Source organism: Moesziomyces antarcticus, assembly GCF_000747765.1.
Source record: "Moesziomyces antarcticus DNA, scaffold: scaffold_v10017, strain JCM 10317, whole genome shotgun sequence".
Classification (NCBI taxonomy): domain Eukaryota; kingdom Fungi; phylum Basidiomycota; class Ustilaginomycetes; order Ustilaginales; family Ustilaginaceae; genus Moesziomyces; species Moesziomyces antarcticus.
The window spans coordinates 338,021-349,494 of record NW_014638993.1 but is presented as its reverse complement, the minus strand read 5'-3'; the positions used below and the strand labels follow the sequence as shown (position 1 = coordinate 349,494).

The following is an 11,474-nucleotide window of genomic DNA, read 5'->3' as shown; positions in this document are numbered from 1 at the left end:
AATGGACTGGACTGTAAACGGCAGCATCGTGTACCACACGTTCGTCTCTCGATCTCTACCTGGTCAGCAACCATGACAAGCCGCTTGCTTCCTCGCTTAGTCTCCCTTCTCTCTGCCTTGACCTTGCTGTGTCTCTGTGGAGAAGCGGTGGCGCCGGGCTCGGAAGGGGCTGTCCCGAGGCGACAGTTGAGGGCTCCTGCAGATCTAGCTGGCCGCCGGGCCCTACGCCGCTACTTGGAGATCACCGATGATGCCAGCAGCGCTCCTAACCTTGCCCTCTATCCCGGTACTCACGTTCCGATGGACGTAATGACGCACCTGTTGGGAGAGCAGTACAGCGTGGACCATCACGTGCCGATCAACATCATCGGCGGCCAGGAGAGGACCTTCTACGGTAAGGTCCGGGAACTCCTGCTCCATCCCAGAACACCCGTCACTAGCATGGGCTATGAAGGCAATACGTTCTTTATCACGCAAGCTCGCCGCCTGGACGAGAGCAACTATCCGGCATGGGGCACCATGATTAGACCTGCCTTTCAGTTGCACGATGACGCCTTACATCCGATCCTCATCGGAAAGGTGCTGCAGAACAATCCGCAGGGATACGAGTTCGACCTCCTTGCCGTTCGATCGCCTGCAACGGTGACGGAGAGAGAAAAGTTCCTGGCAAGGCTGGAATCGTCTCGACGCCTCGTCCACTTTACTGACCTCCTCTAAGTAGCATTGCTCGAGGTGCCACGCTGGTGATCATCTAGCAATAGTTCATGTTCAAGCTAAACGAGAGAAGCCCGGGATGATGTCCTCTGTTGTCGGACTCGTGAGGCGGTTGATCTCTCTTTCTTTCTCATATGCGAGTGGGCAGTTTTCTGAAAACTCTTATTGTATCCTTCAACCGCGTTCACCCTCAAAAGTCGGCACTTGAGAAACTCATGTCTTCATCTGCATGATGATGGGATGCAGACACCCACCTCGAGCTGACGTGCTGCCTGGCGTCAGGAGATTTTGTGCAACAATGCACCGGGCTTGCGGCGGATCATCGTAGAAATCATGTGGGTCCTGCTACCGTATCTCTCATATGAGCTGCGTCATGCAAGCCACAGCGGCTCAAGGGTTTCGCAGAGTGTTCCTCCGACTCCGACTCCAAGTTTCTATGAGGGTGAAGGTAAATCGTGGCGTGTGGTTTCATGGCGTTTCTGTGATGTTGCCGTATCAGTTTTATACTTAGCGACGGAGCGCAATCCGCAGCTACCTCATTGTCGAAAGATGTGCAGATCTGAAAGCAGTGCACCCAAAGACGATCTGCTTCAAGGAGCCCCTGACACGGGCTGCATGAGGTGCGACTGCCCAGCTTGCAGGGGTACAGGGGTCGATTGAGCGACATGCGGACAGTTGGTGTCGTCCGCCCACGATATTGCACCGTCTGGTGGATTGAGGCTGACAAGTCGAGCTACTAGAACGCTGCGTGCTTGCAGGGGCTAGTTTGCCTATTCATGCCGGGGTCCATGGACAAAGCAGGTCACGGTTGCTGACAATGACAACAGCATGCACTGTCTTGCCCCTTGAATCGCTTCCAGAGGAGTCTGCTGTGGGTTTCTTCCCACCGAACGAGGACATAGCTCTCTGTCGAGCCCACACCGGCGGGTACCTCGTGCGACGAAACGAGGATATAAAGCGGAGGTCAGTGTCACTTCAGTCGTCTGTCGGCCACATTGAGATCCTCTCACACTTTCAACATCAAAGATCAAGATGACGCAGCACTGTCGTACCAAAGCTCAGCAGGTTCTGAGATGCGCCTTCCTGGGTTGGATGGCGCTTATCATCTGCTTTGCTACCCACGCTGCCGGTCAAGTCTCGGATGCGCAGTCTGGTGTGTCTGGACCGAGGCGTCAGCCATCACCTGCCCCCATACCTGCCGACAGGAGCGGCTGGTACGACATCCGACTGCGTGACCGAGAGCTTGCACAGCGCCTCGCAGCAGAAAGGCACGGGGCAGGATTCGAGATCGGTGGCCTTGTCCAGCACCGAATCCTGGAGCCCGTCTACGGCCAGAGCCTGCCTGCCATCTCTGAAAAGGCGAACAAGTACTTCCACGAGCCCGGGGTCAAGTTCTCGATGGATCGTGTCAAGCCCAACATGTACCACCTGATGACGCCTGCCCCCGTCAACAAGGAGTGGTTTAGGCTCATGCAGATCGAGTACACGCCGGAGGCCATGAAGAGGCCCCCGATGCTGGTGTACCAAATCTTCCGCGACACCGAAAGGAACGGATTCCAGTACCGCCTGCTCGGTGTCGAGCGTGTGCAGGACAAGACCGATCCGTTCTACTTCCTTCGCGGCTGGATGGGAAGCAGCGGCGTCCATCCTCTCGAAGACATCACCAAGGATCTGCGCCAGCTGCACTGAGTCCAATCTGCAGACTGCGTTCTTTCTCCATATTACGGCTTTCATCGATGATGGAGTCCGCTTTCAAATAGAGAAGGCTACTTCCGCAATGGGGAAACCCCCCCCCCCCTACTCTGCATTCGTCTACACCCTCCAGTTCCTGTTTCTCCTGCTCTCTAATCAAAGTTCCTGCGATTCGTTGAATTTAGCCTTCTCTTTCGCACACTTTGAGGAACAGGCTGTGTTCCTTCTGTTGACAGCTGTCGTCTCCCCGCAAAGCCTGACAACTCGGCTGGCAAAGACAGGGGGGCAGACCGAGGAGGGCCCGGTGCTAGAAACTCAGATCTTCACGGCTTAACATTCTGCCGAATTCGCTCCTTCTCCCGGGCGATAGGGCGCGCGGCCCTTCGAATCTCGACAGACACGCGTGGGAGCGAGGGGTGTTGCGTGTGTGTTGATCTCGTCGAGCCGTTGCGGCGAGGTGAAACTTGAATTTGCATCGGGACGCGTGTGAGCAGTCGCATTGCACGCGCCGTGGCACTTGAGCGCGCATCGAATCGGGATCGCGCTCAGCTGGCTCTCTTGCGCATCACAGGTTGGGCGCAGCTGCCCCGCCCAGAGCTTCTGAAGCCGCGCTTGGATCACCGGCCTTGAATCTCGAACACCATCTCCCCTCTCCCCTCGCTTCCATCCCTACCCATCTAGCTCCCACATTTGAATCATGCGCGAGCTCATCACGTAAGTGCTCGATCTGTACAGGCAGAAGTTCGTCCTGGCAAGTGCGATAAGACTGACACTTGGTCGTTGTGTGGGCTGGTTATAGATTCGCCTGCGGTCAAGCGGGTAACCAGATCAGCTCTGCTTTCTGGCAGTGCATCCTCAACGAGCACGGTCTCGACGGCGATGGCGTAAGTACGATGTGACACACGCATCCAGAATGTATGCCGAAAAGTATGCCCGACTCACGCTTTGCATGCGATCCCATCACGACAGCGATACATCGGCAGCAATGAAGACGAGCAGCTCGCCAAAGTAGGCGTCTTCTTCGAGCCCTCCGGCCAGGAGGGCAAGTATGTGCCTCGGTAGGTATTCGGCTTTCTTCATCACCAACGCCAACATGGAAGCAGTGCTGACTCGATAATGACGACTCGCTCGCAACTTACAGCTCGATCCAGGTCGACCTTGAGCCCGGCACCATGGACACGATCCGCTCTGGCCCACTGGGCAAGCTGTTCCGACCGGACAACTACATCAACGGCGAGTCTGGCGCGGGCAACAACTTCTCCAAGGGTTACTACACGGAGGGCGCCGAGCTGCTGGACCAGGTGCTCGACGTGGCGCGCAAGGAGGCCGAAAAGACCGACATGCTGCAGGGCTTCCAGCTCGTGCACTCGCTCGGCGGCGGTACAGGTTCGGGTCTCGGCACCAACCTGCTGACGAAGCTGCGCGAAGAGTTCCCGGACCGCATGCTGGCGACGTGGTCGGTTCTGCCGTCGCCCAAGGTGTCGGACACGGTGGTGGAGCCGTACAATGCGACGCTGAGTTTCCACCAGCTGGTGGAGAACTCGGACATGACGTTCTGCCTGGACAACGAGGCGCTGTACGACATCTGCCAGCGCACGCTGCGCACCAAGAACCCGACGTACTCGGACCTCAACTCGATCATCTCTTTCGCGATGAGCGGATGCTCGACGACGCTGCGATTCCCGGGTCAGCTCAACTCGGATCTGCGCAAGATGGGTGTGAACCTGGTGCCGTTCCCGCGACTGCACTTTTTCACCACGGGTTTTGCGCCGCTGGTGGCGCCGGGTAGCAAGGCGTACCAGTCGCTCAAGACGTCCGAGTTGATTGCGCAGGGGTATGATCCCAAGAACATTATGGCTGCCATCGACCCCCGTCACGGAAAGTACCTTACGGTTGCGGCAATCTTCCGAGGCAACGTCAATGCGCGCGATGTTGAGAACGAGATGTACAACCTGCGCGAGAAGAACCCCGCCGGGTTTGTCGAGTGGATCCCCAACAATGTGTTGACATCGCTTTGCGATATTGCGCCGCCTCAGCTCAAGATGTCGGCTACGTTTATTGCCAACACTACGTCGATCCAGGAGCTGTTTAAGCGCACGCACGATCAGTTCAGTCTCATGTTCCGTCGCAAGGCCTTCTTGCACTGGTACACCGGCGAGGGCATGGACGAGATGGAGTTTACAGAGGCCGAGTCCAACCTCATGGACCTGATCGCCGAATACCAACAGTACGAATCGGCAGGTGTGGACGAGGTAGACGAGGAGCTGTACGAACAAGAATATCAGGACGAGGTGGACGGTCAACAAGAATATGCCGACGACTCGGTCCAGTACGCCGACGAGCAATGACCAAAACTCAAAGTCTCGTCTCGTACCTGAAACACCCTACTCGCCTTCCAAGTCTCGTCAAAAAAGAATCGTGCCTTACCCTCCTAGCCTCCCTGTCCTGCATGTCCTCCCTGTCCTCACTCTTCTCCCTCTCGCCTGTACTACGATCCTTGAAAATCTGCGTGACCATTGCTGCCGTGTGAAAGTATCTGCCTCAGCCTGACCGACGTATTGAAAAGTTCTCTTTGCGCAGGCTTGCTCGACCGTCAAGGGGAAGGATGAAAAGGATTCGTTTTCTCTCGAACCTGTACTTACGATGCTTGAATCCCACCGTGTGACCTTTTGCTGCCGCGTGCAAGTCTCTCTGCATCTGCCTGACCGTCGTGGTTGAACAACTCTCTGTGCACACCTTTACCCGACTCGAATATGCGGGACAAGGATGCACTTCAAGACTCGTCGAAAAAAAATCGTCCCTTTCATCCAACACCCAACACCATCCCCGCAATCTCCTCCCTCGCTTCCCCGTACTTACGATCCCTGAAACTTCCCGTGACCTTTGGCTCCCGTCTCAAGGCGTGATTCTTCCTCATCTTCGTGCTCAACAATTCTTTCCGCGCGCACGTTTGCCAAACTGCGTGGGGATGATTAAGATTCCAGCGCATCTGCAGTGGATGGAGAATGAGGTTTTCTAAAAATGCCAAGTGAGAGAGAGGCTGCCCAGAGACGACGAGACAGGACGGAGGGAGATAAATGCAAGAGAGAGAGAGAGAGAGAGAGAGAGAGAGAGAGAGAGAGAGAGACTGGTCCGGCGATGAGAAGGTGGTCCCTGAGGCGCGACTTTTGTTTTCGCGCGCAGAGCAGGACCGATGCGAACGGGGGAGTGCAGGACGACATCAGAAGAACGACTGCTGTTGCGGCTGCTGCTGCTGCTGCAGAGGCTGGGAGATGGGCTGGTGCAACTGTTGGCCGAGGCCACGGCCGGTCTGCAAGCCAAAAGGCGGAGCGCCCGAGCGAGGCTGGAACGAGATGGGCTGGGGCGGGAGCGAGTACTCGATGCGGAGCTCCTCGCAGAGCGTCTTGATGCGACGCATGAGCTTGGTCCTGCGCTCCCATCGTGCGCCCCAATCCTGCCAGTTGCTCTTGTGCTCAAACGCCACCACGAGCTCCACCGCATTCTGCTGGGTGATCGTGTTGAAGTTGAGATCGAGCGGTCCGCCAAACTCGCGGTCGTTCTCCTTGGTCCATGCACGCAACTGGGTGCGCAGCTGCTCGATCGTCTCGAGCGACGTATCGAACGAAACCTGGATCAGCGTAACCTCCCACTGCGCCCCACTACGACGCGAGTTGTAGATGTACTTCTTCGTAGCCAGCATGGCGTTGGGCGCCACAACCTCCTGGTTCGTAGTGGTGCGGAAGGTGGTAGAGAGAAGACCAAACTCCTTGACAAACATCCACTCTTCATCGATGCACACCAGATCCCCAACATCGTAAGGATGCGTGGCAAAGATGAAGATCATGCTCTCAAAGATGTTCTTGGCCGAGTTGCCAAAGATGAACGAGAATCCAACGACAAACGTCGAGAGCGGCACGATGTTCGACACCGCCGAGTCGCCGTTGAAGATGAGGAGCCAGATGAAGATGACGATGATGAGGCCGATGAACATGAGCACGCCGTCGAGCTTGGAGATGGCCGACGACATGTCCTTGAGCGAGGTGGAGAGCGAACGTCGCTCGCGGTAGATTCGCTGCACGGCCTCGCGCATCTCTTCCTTGCTGATGTCGCCGTTGCGGTCGGCATCGAAGAGCGCAAACGCCTCGCGCGCCTCGTCCTCGGACTTGAAGTACGGCACAAAGTCTTCGGCGACGAGCGTCGACTTGTTGTCCGAGAGGTTGGTGAAGAGGAGCTTGGCGAGCTTGCGGGCGGAGCGCTGCGAGCCGAGCTGGTTGCTCTTGTAGAGCTTGCTGTCCTTGAGCGTGGCCATGGCGATGGCGTCGCTGATCTGGGAGGCAAAGTTGGCCTTGCGCTCGCGCTTGCGGAGCTCGTGCTCGGTGGGCGGGTGCGAGTCGTCGTGATGGTGGTGGAGCGACATGTGGTGGTGGTGAGCGGAGGGATGCTTCTCCGTCGACTGTGCGCCGGCGTCGGCCTGCTGCCCGGGCGGGAAGTAGCCTCCGAGACCGTCGCGGGACTGCTTGGCCGAGTGATGTCCGCCGTAGGCCTGCTTGTAGCCGGGCGAAGCGGGGCGGCTGCGCATGTTGAATCGACGAGCGGAGCGCTGCTGGAGGTACTTGGACTCGTGGAGCTTGTCGAGGGCCTTGAGCGCCTTCTGGTTCTGCTCGAGGCGGTCCTTTACGGCGGTCTTGTGGAAGTTGATGGCGATGAACTGGAGCGCGACCTTTTCGACGACCAAGATGATGCTGGTGGCAAAGAGGGCGCGGATGACCATGAAGATGGTGCGGAAGTAGGTGGGGCGGGTGGCCGAGGAGTACTGGATGGCCAGCACGCCGCCAAGACTGATCCAGGCCCAGGTGATGCAGAGAACGAGCTTGAAGTAGAGGACGGTGGCCATGAAAGCCTCGATGTACGATTTGACGATCTCGGGCGCCTTTCCGTAGACGGCGATGACGACGCGAAGAGCGACGGGAGGGATCCAATCTACGATGAGGAAGGTACCGCAGGCTGCGGCCCAGATGATGGCGATCCAGATGCTCCAGACGACGACCTGGGCTCGAGCGGGCGACTGGGTGTTGGTGGAGGTGACGACGATGAATGGGACGAGGCAGATGGCGGTTCCGAGGAGGGCGGCGAGGAAGATGCGGACGGGACGTGCGAGGCGGAGACAGGCGAGGTAGACCTTTCGACCTCGCTTTGCGCGCGTGACCTTGGCGCCTTTGCGCGGTTGGCCATCGTCGTCGTCGTTGTCGCTGGATGTGTCCCAGTCAAAGTCCTCGGAGTCGTCGGCTGAGCTTGCGATGGAGCTGGCGCGGCTCGTGCGGCCGCTGACGCCTTCGGCGCCGGCGAAGGGAGCGTTTGGCGGCTCGAACAGATCATCGTGGGGCGGAAGACCAATCTTGGTGGGGCGTCCAGCCCTGTCGACGAGGGTGTCGTTGTTGTTGTTCCAGGCATGCTTGGTGGCATTCGAAGACTCTCCGTAGCTGCCAGAGCCGCTGCCACTAGCACTGGCATCGTCGTTGGACGCGTGTACATGGTTGTTGTGAACGCGGTCCGGAGCGGGTTGGTTGCCCGTCTCGATGCCTTGGAAGTAGTGTGGGTCGCCCATCCTGTGGTTGTGGTGCACAAAGTGGGCGGGAGAAGCACCAGCAGCATCGGATGCACCTGTGGGCGAGTGCTGGTGACGGGGCGATTGCATCGTGTCCAAGGGGATGTCGGCGACATCCATGTTGTCAGCGGGCTTGTACGGAAGCGAAGTCATGGTTGCGAGGTCTAGTCCAGCTAGAGTGGTCGAAGATGGGAAGAAGTGTACTGAGGATGGATGGCAAGTGACAGATCTATGCTGCAAACCACGACAAAGGGATTGGAGCAAGCGAACGTTGGCGACCTGCGCTTTGTCGCTAGTGTCCGTAAGCCGGTGGCCGCTATCGGTCTAGCAGATTCGGAAGCTCCAAGACCGAGTTGGAGATAGGAACGTCTGAATGAGACGATGGATGGAGAGAATGTGTATGTGTGCGCGCAGCTTGGATGCGATAGTCCAGCGCGAGTTGATGGTCAAGAGCGAGGAAAGGAAGCTGCCAACTGGCTCAAAGTGACGCCGACGCGAGCCGCTGCAGCCAAGGCTTGTGCGTCACACGCCGGTGCACCGTAGCTCCGCTCGGCTCTCGGCATTCTTCTTTTTTTTTGAATTTTTTGGTTGAAAGGCTGTGAGGCGTCGATTTAGGCATGGGGCGCCTGGAGCTGCACAGGCTCGGTGGCCGCCAGGGGCGAGACGAGACAGACCTGCAGAGATCACATGGAGCTGCTGGCAGTGTGACGGCCGCAACCCGCAACCACATGCATGGCCAAGCGTGTGATTTTAGGGGAGCGGTTTGGCGCTGGAATTTCAGGGTTGCCCACCGCCGCTTCACTCAAGTCGCCTCGACGCCGGTGTGCCTGACTGTTGTTCAGACGAAGCCAGCCGAGCGAAGACCAAGGACGAAGCTTCGTTGGGAGTCGCACTGCCAGGCACCGCCCTGAGCCACAGAGCAGCTCAAACTTGATCCGAGCGTTCCCTAGCCCCTCGCAGCATTGCCTCTTGCCTCTGGACAGTGTGAGTAGGTGGGGCCGGGGTGGAGCACAAAGGTAGAGAGGGTTCCACGCTGCGAAATTTCGAGGGTCGGTCCCCGCCCGGCACGCCTCATCGGACAACGATCGCGCCCGGCTATGTTCACTCTACAGATCGTGCCTGCCCATCAAGGGATCTACTGTATGACTGTTCGATGCAGACAACTTTGATGCTGATACCTGTGGTGACGACAGCAAGACCAAGACGATTCAAGTCGCTGGAGGTGCTTGGCTGTGTGCTTGTTGGGCGGCGTGGTGTGTCGGCGTCTTTTGGCTCTCGCTCCCGAGCCTCCTGCATGTTCGACGCCACAAATCCAGAGAAATCACCGGCAGCCTTCCAAAATCTCAGTCGGACGAGAATTTTGGCGGCTGAATGTTCACACTAAGGTCTAACACCTTGACGAAAGGATTTCAGAGAGTGACGTCACGACGCCTCCTTCGGCAGGAGCAATGGAAGAAAACGCTCCGCACATCGGCATGGCAGAAGCCGTTCAACCGATGGGCGCCAAAGAAGCTCGGGCTTGGCTCCAATTCGGATGAGCTCACCGGACCGACGTTGCCCTTGCCCTCGACGTGCAAAGCGTGCATAGCGTCTCTTCCGGGTTCCAGTGAGCTATGACGCAGTCCAATATATGGCAATGCTGTTGATCCTATGGTGGACAGGTCGGTCAACCTGTTCGAACTCCCAGCAAGGTGGACCAGATTTGCCGCTGTGGCGCCTGGTGGTCTCGGAAATGCCAGCGGCGCCGAAGCCTATGCTTTGGGAGCTGGGTGCAACGAGTCGCCGCGGGGTTTGCTTCAGCTTGCATCCGTTATGCGCGTAAGCACACCCCGAGATCGCGTATGATGTTGCAACAGGCACGACTGGTTGCAGTGGAGTGGTGAGGGGCGTTTGACATGCATGCAGTAGCTCGTGTTCAGCCCATGTGGCTTGGATACGGCCCGGCCATGTCCTCAGCGCCTAGCTTTGCCTTGGACCTTTCCCGCGGGCCTGAAACTCAGGCGTCGACTGCCATCATCGCGATGCAACATGCATTCCCCAAACGACTTGTGCGAACGCATTCCGATGTGCGCGTCATGAGTCGAGCCAGCAAAGCCAGGCTGAATCGAGCTGGAGAGGGACGAAGCTTCGGACTAGCTCGATCGCAAGGATGTCCGCTTCGGCCCGCATCCAAGAGCCTCTTTGGGGGCATGAAAGTTTTAAGGCGCCCAAGGTGCAACTTGACAGGGCGCATCTGAACACGCTTGTCTGATCGGCGCGGAACAGCTGAGCTTTGGCAAAGCGCCAGCGGTTCAAGAGCCGTCAGTGACGCATTTGCCGAGCAAAGGTACATCCGAGCAGTGACGGCGAGAAATCCAGTGCCCAACCTCCACTCTGCGCAAAGTCGACGCCTCACCTTCTTTTCGCATTGTGTGCGTAATTTTGCACTTTTTTTCAAGCTCGCCCCTTGTCCAGCTGGGAGTTGGACACTTCTCGGACTGAGATCATCCGACAGCAAAGACTCTTACGGAGCTATCCGAACCAATCTCATCTTGTAAAACGGTGTTTGCCGTTGGATACACTCAGGAACAGCCGATGTTCGGATAGGAACCCGGAACGCTGTGCACTCAACATTGGCTTGGCATCGGCTTGGTCTGGCGGAATGACGGGTGGTTGTGGTGTCGGCGTTCGGCCATGTCGCAAATTTCGGAACGCTTCGGCTCGCCGGTCATCTAACACTGTGCCTCGGTATCCGTCGGCCAGCCACAACCACCAGAGCAACTGCAGCATCTTTGAGGCACGTCTGCATCTGCGTTTGCCTGCACAAGCCGGTTGCAGGGCAAAAAAGGTCGAGCTGCGGGAAGGGCGGCATGTCGAAATCATGCACCGGGTATCGTAGAGCCGCTGTTGCCGTGCTTCCGTAGGCCAATTGCAAACTCGGCGGCTTCCCCACAAGCCGTGTTGTGGGATTGGCAGCTCGATGCTGTCTGTCAACAATCGATTTGAGATCCTGCTCCCTTTTTTTTTTCCGGGCGTCAAAAAGCCCTCTTCGATTCGAGGGCTCTGGGTGAGGGTAAGGATGCCGTGTGAAATTCATTCTCCGACCGCGACGTCCTGTCGCCTCTCGTCAAGACCAGGCGAGGGCTGCAATTTCAAAATACCAATTTTTCGCCAATTTTGGCGAGCAAGGCGGGCCCGAGCAAGCCGAATGGTGGCAGGCGTGAGGCGCATCGGTTTTGGCCGTGCAGGCTCGGAAGTGCAGGATGGACGTGCGGCGTTTCAACGGCCGCATCGCAAGCAACGCTACGCAATCAATCTCTCCCTCTCCCTCTCGCCTCTGCCGCTCGACTCGCCTGCCTCCGCTCCGGCTGTTGCACGCCTGCGCCCTCCTCCCACTCCCCTGCCTCGTCCCTGTCCCCCCGTCGCCTTGCCAATTGCCGACGCTCATACAGCCTCCCTCACCCTCCGACCCGAGACCCTCTCC

The 11,474-nt window shown here is 57.9% G+C and overlaps 5 protein-coding genes across 5 annotated transcripts; 4 read left to right on the top strand and 1 right to left on the bottom strand.

The window, feature by feature from the left end:
• Positions 1 to 72: 72 nt before the first annotated feature.
• PAN0_017d5518 (uncharacterized protein) lies at positions 73 to 717 on the top strand (the record flags this gene model as incomplete). The annotated part of the gene is made up of 1 exon (XM_014799092.1): positions 73 to 717. The coding sequence occupies one exon, from the start codon at positions 73 to 75 to the stop codon at positions 715 to 717; it is 645 nt and encodes a 214-aa protein (XP_014654578.1).
• A 1,029-nt stretch (positions 718 to 1,746) lies between these two features.
• PAN0_017d5517 (uncharacterized protein) lies at positions 1,747 to 2,403 on the top strand (the record flags this gene model as incomplete). The annotated part of the gene is made up of 1 exon (XM_014799091.1): positions 1,747 to 2,403. The coding sequence occupies one exon, from the start codon at positions 1,747 to 1,749 to the stop codon at positions 2,401 to 2,403; it is 657 nt and encodes a 218-aa protein (XP_014654577.1).
• Positions 2,404 to 3,103: 700 nt separating this feature from the next.
• On the top strand, positions 3,104 to 4,754 carry PAN0_017d5516 (tubulin beta chain; the record flags this gene model as incomplete). The annotated part of the gene is made up of 4 exons (XM_014799090.1): positions 3,104 to 3,120; positions 3,206 to 3,290; positions 3,376 to 3,452; positions 3,548 to 4,754. 4 exons carry the CDS (start codon positions 3,104 to 3,106, stop codon positions 4,752 to 4,754), a joined length of 1,386 nt encoding a protein of 461 aa, XP_014654576.1.
• An 872-nt stretch (positions 4,755 to 5,626) lies between these two features.
• On the bottom strand, positions 5,627 to 8,164 carry PAN0_017c5515 (calcium channel; the record flags this gene model as incomplete). The annotated part of the gene is made up of 1 exon (XM_014799089.1): positions 5,627 to 8,164. The coding sequence occupies one exon, from the start codon at positions 8,162 to 8,164 to the stop codon at positions 5,627 to 5,629; it is 2,538 nt and encodes an 845-aa protein (XP_014654575.1).
• A 1,218-nt stretch (positions 8,165 to 9,382) lies between these two features.
• On the top strand, positions 9,383 to 10,354 carry PAN0_017d5514 (uncharacterized protein; the record flags this gene model as incomplete). Its single annotated transcript, XM_014799088.1, has 4 exons — positions 9,383 to 9,582; positions 9,673 to 9,829; positions 9,931 to 10,083; positions 10,277 to 10,354. The coding sequence occupies 4 exons, from the start codon at positions 9,383 to 9,385 to the stop codon at positions 10,352 to 10,354; spliced, it is 588 nt and encodes a 195-aa protein (XP_014654574.1).
• Positions 10,355 to 11,474: the final 1,120 nt, after the last annotated feature.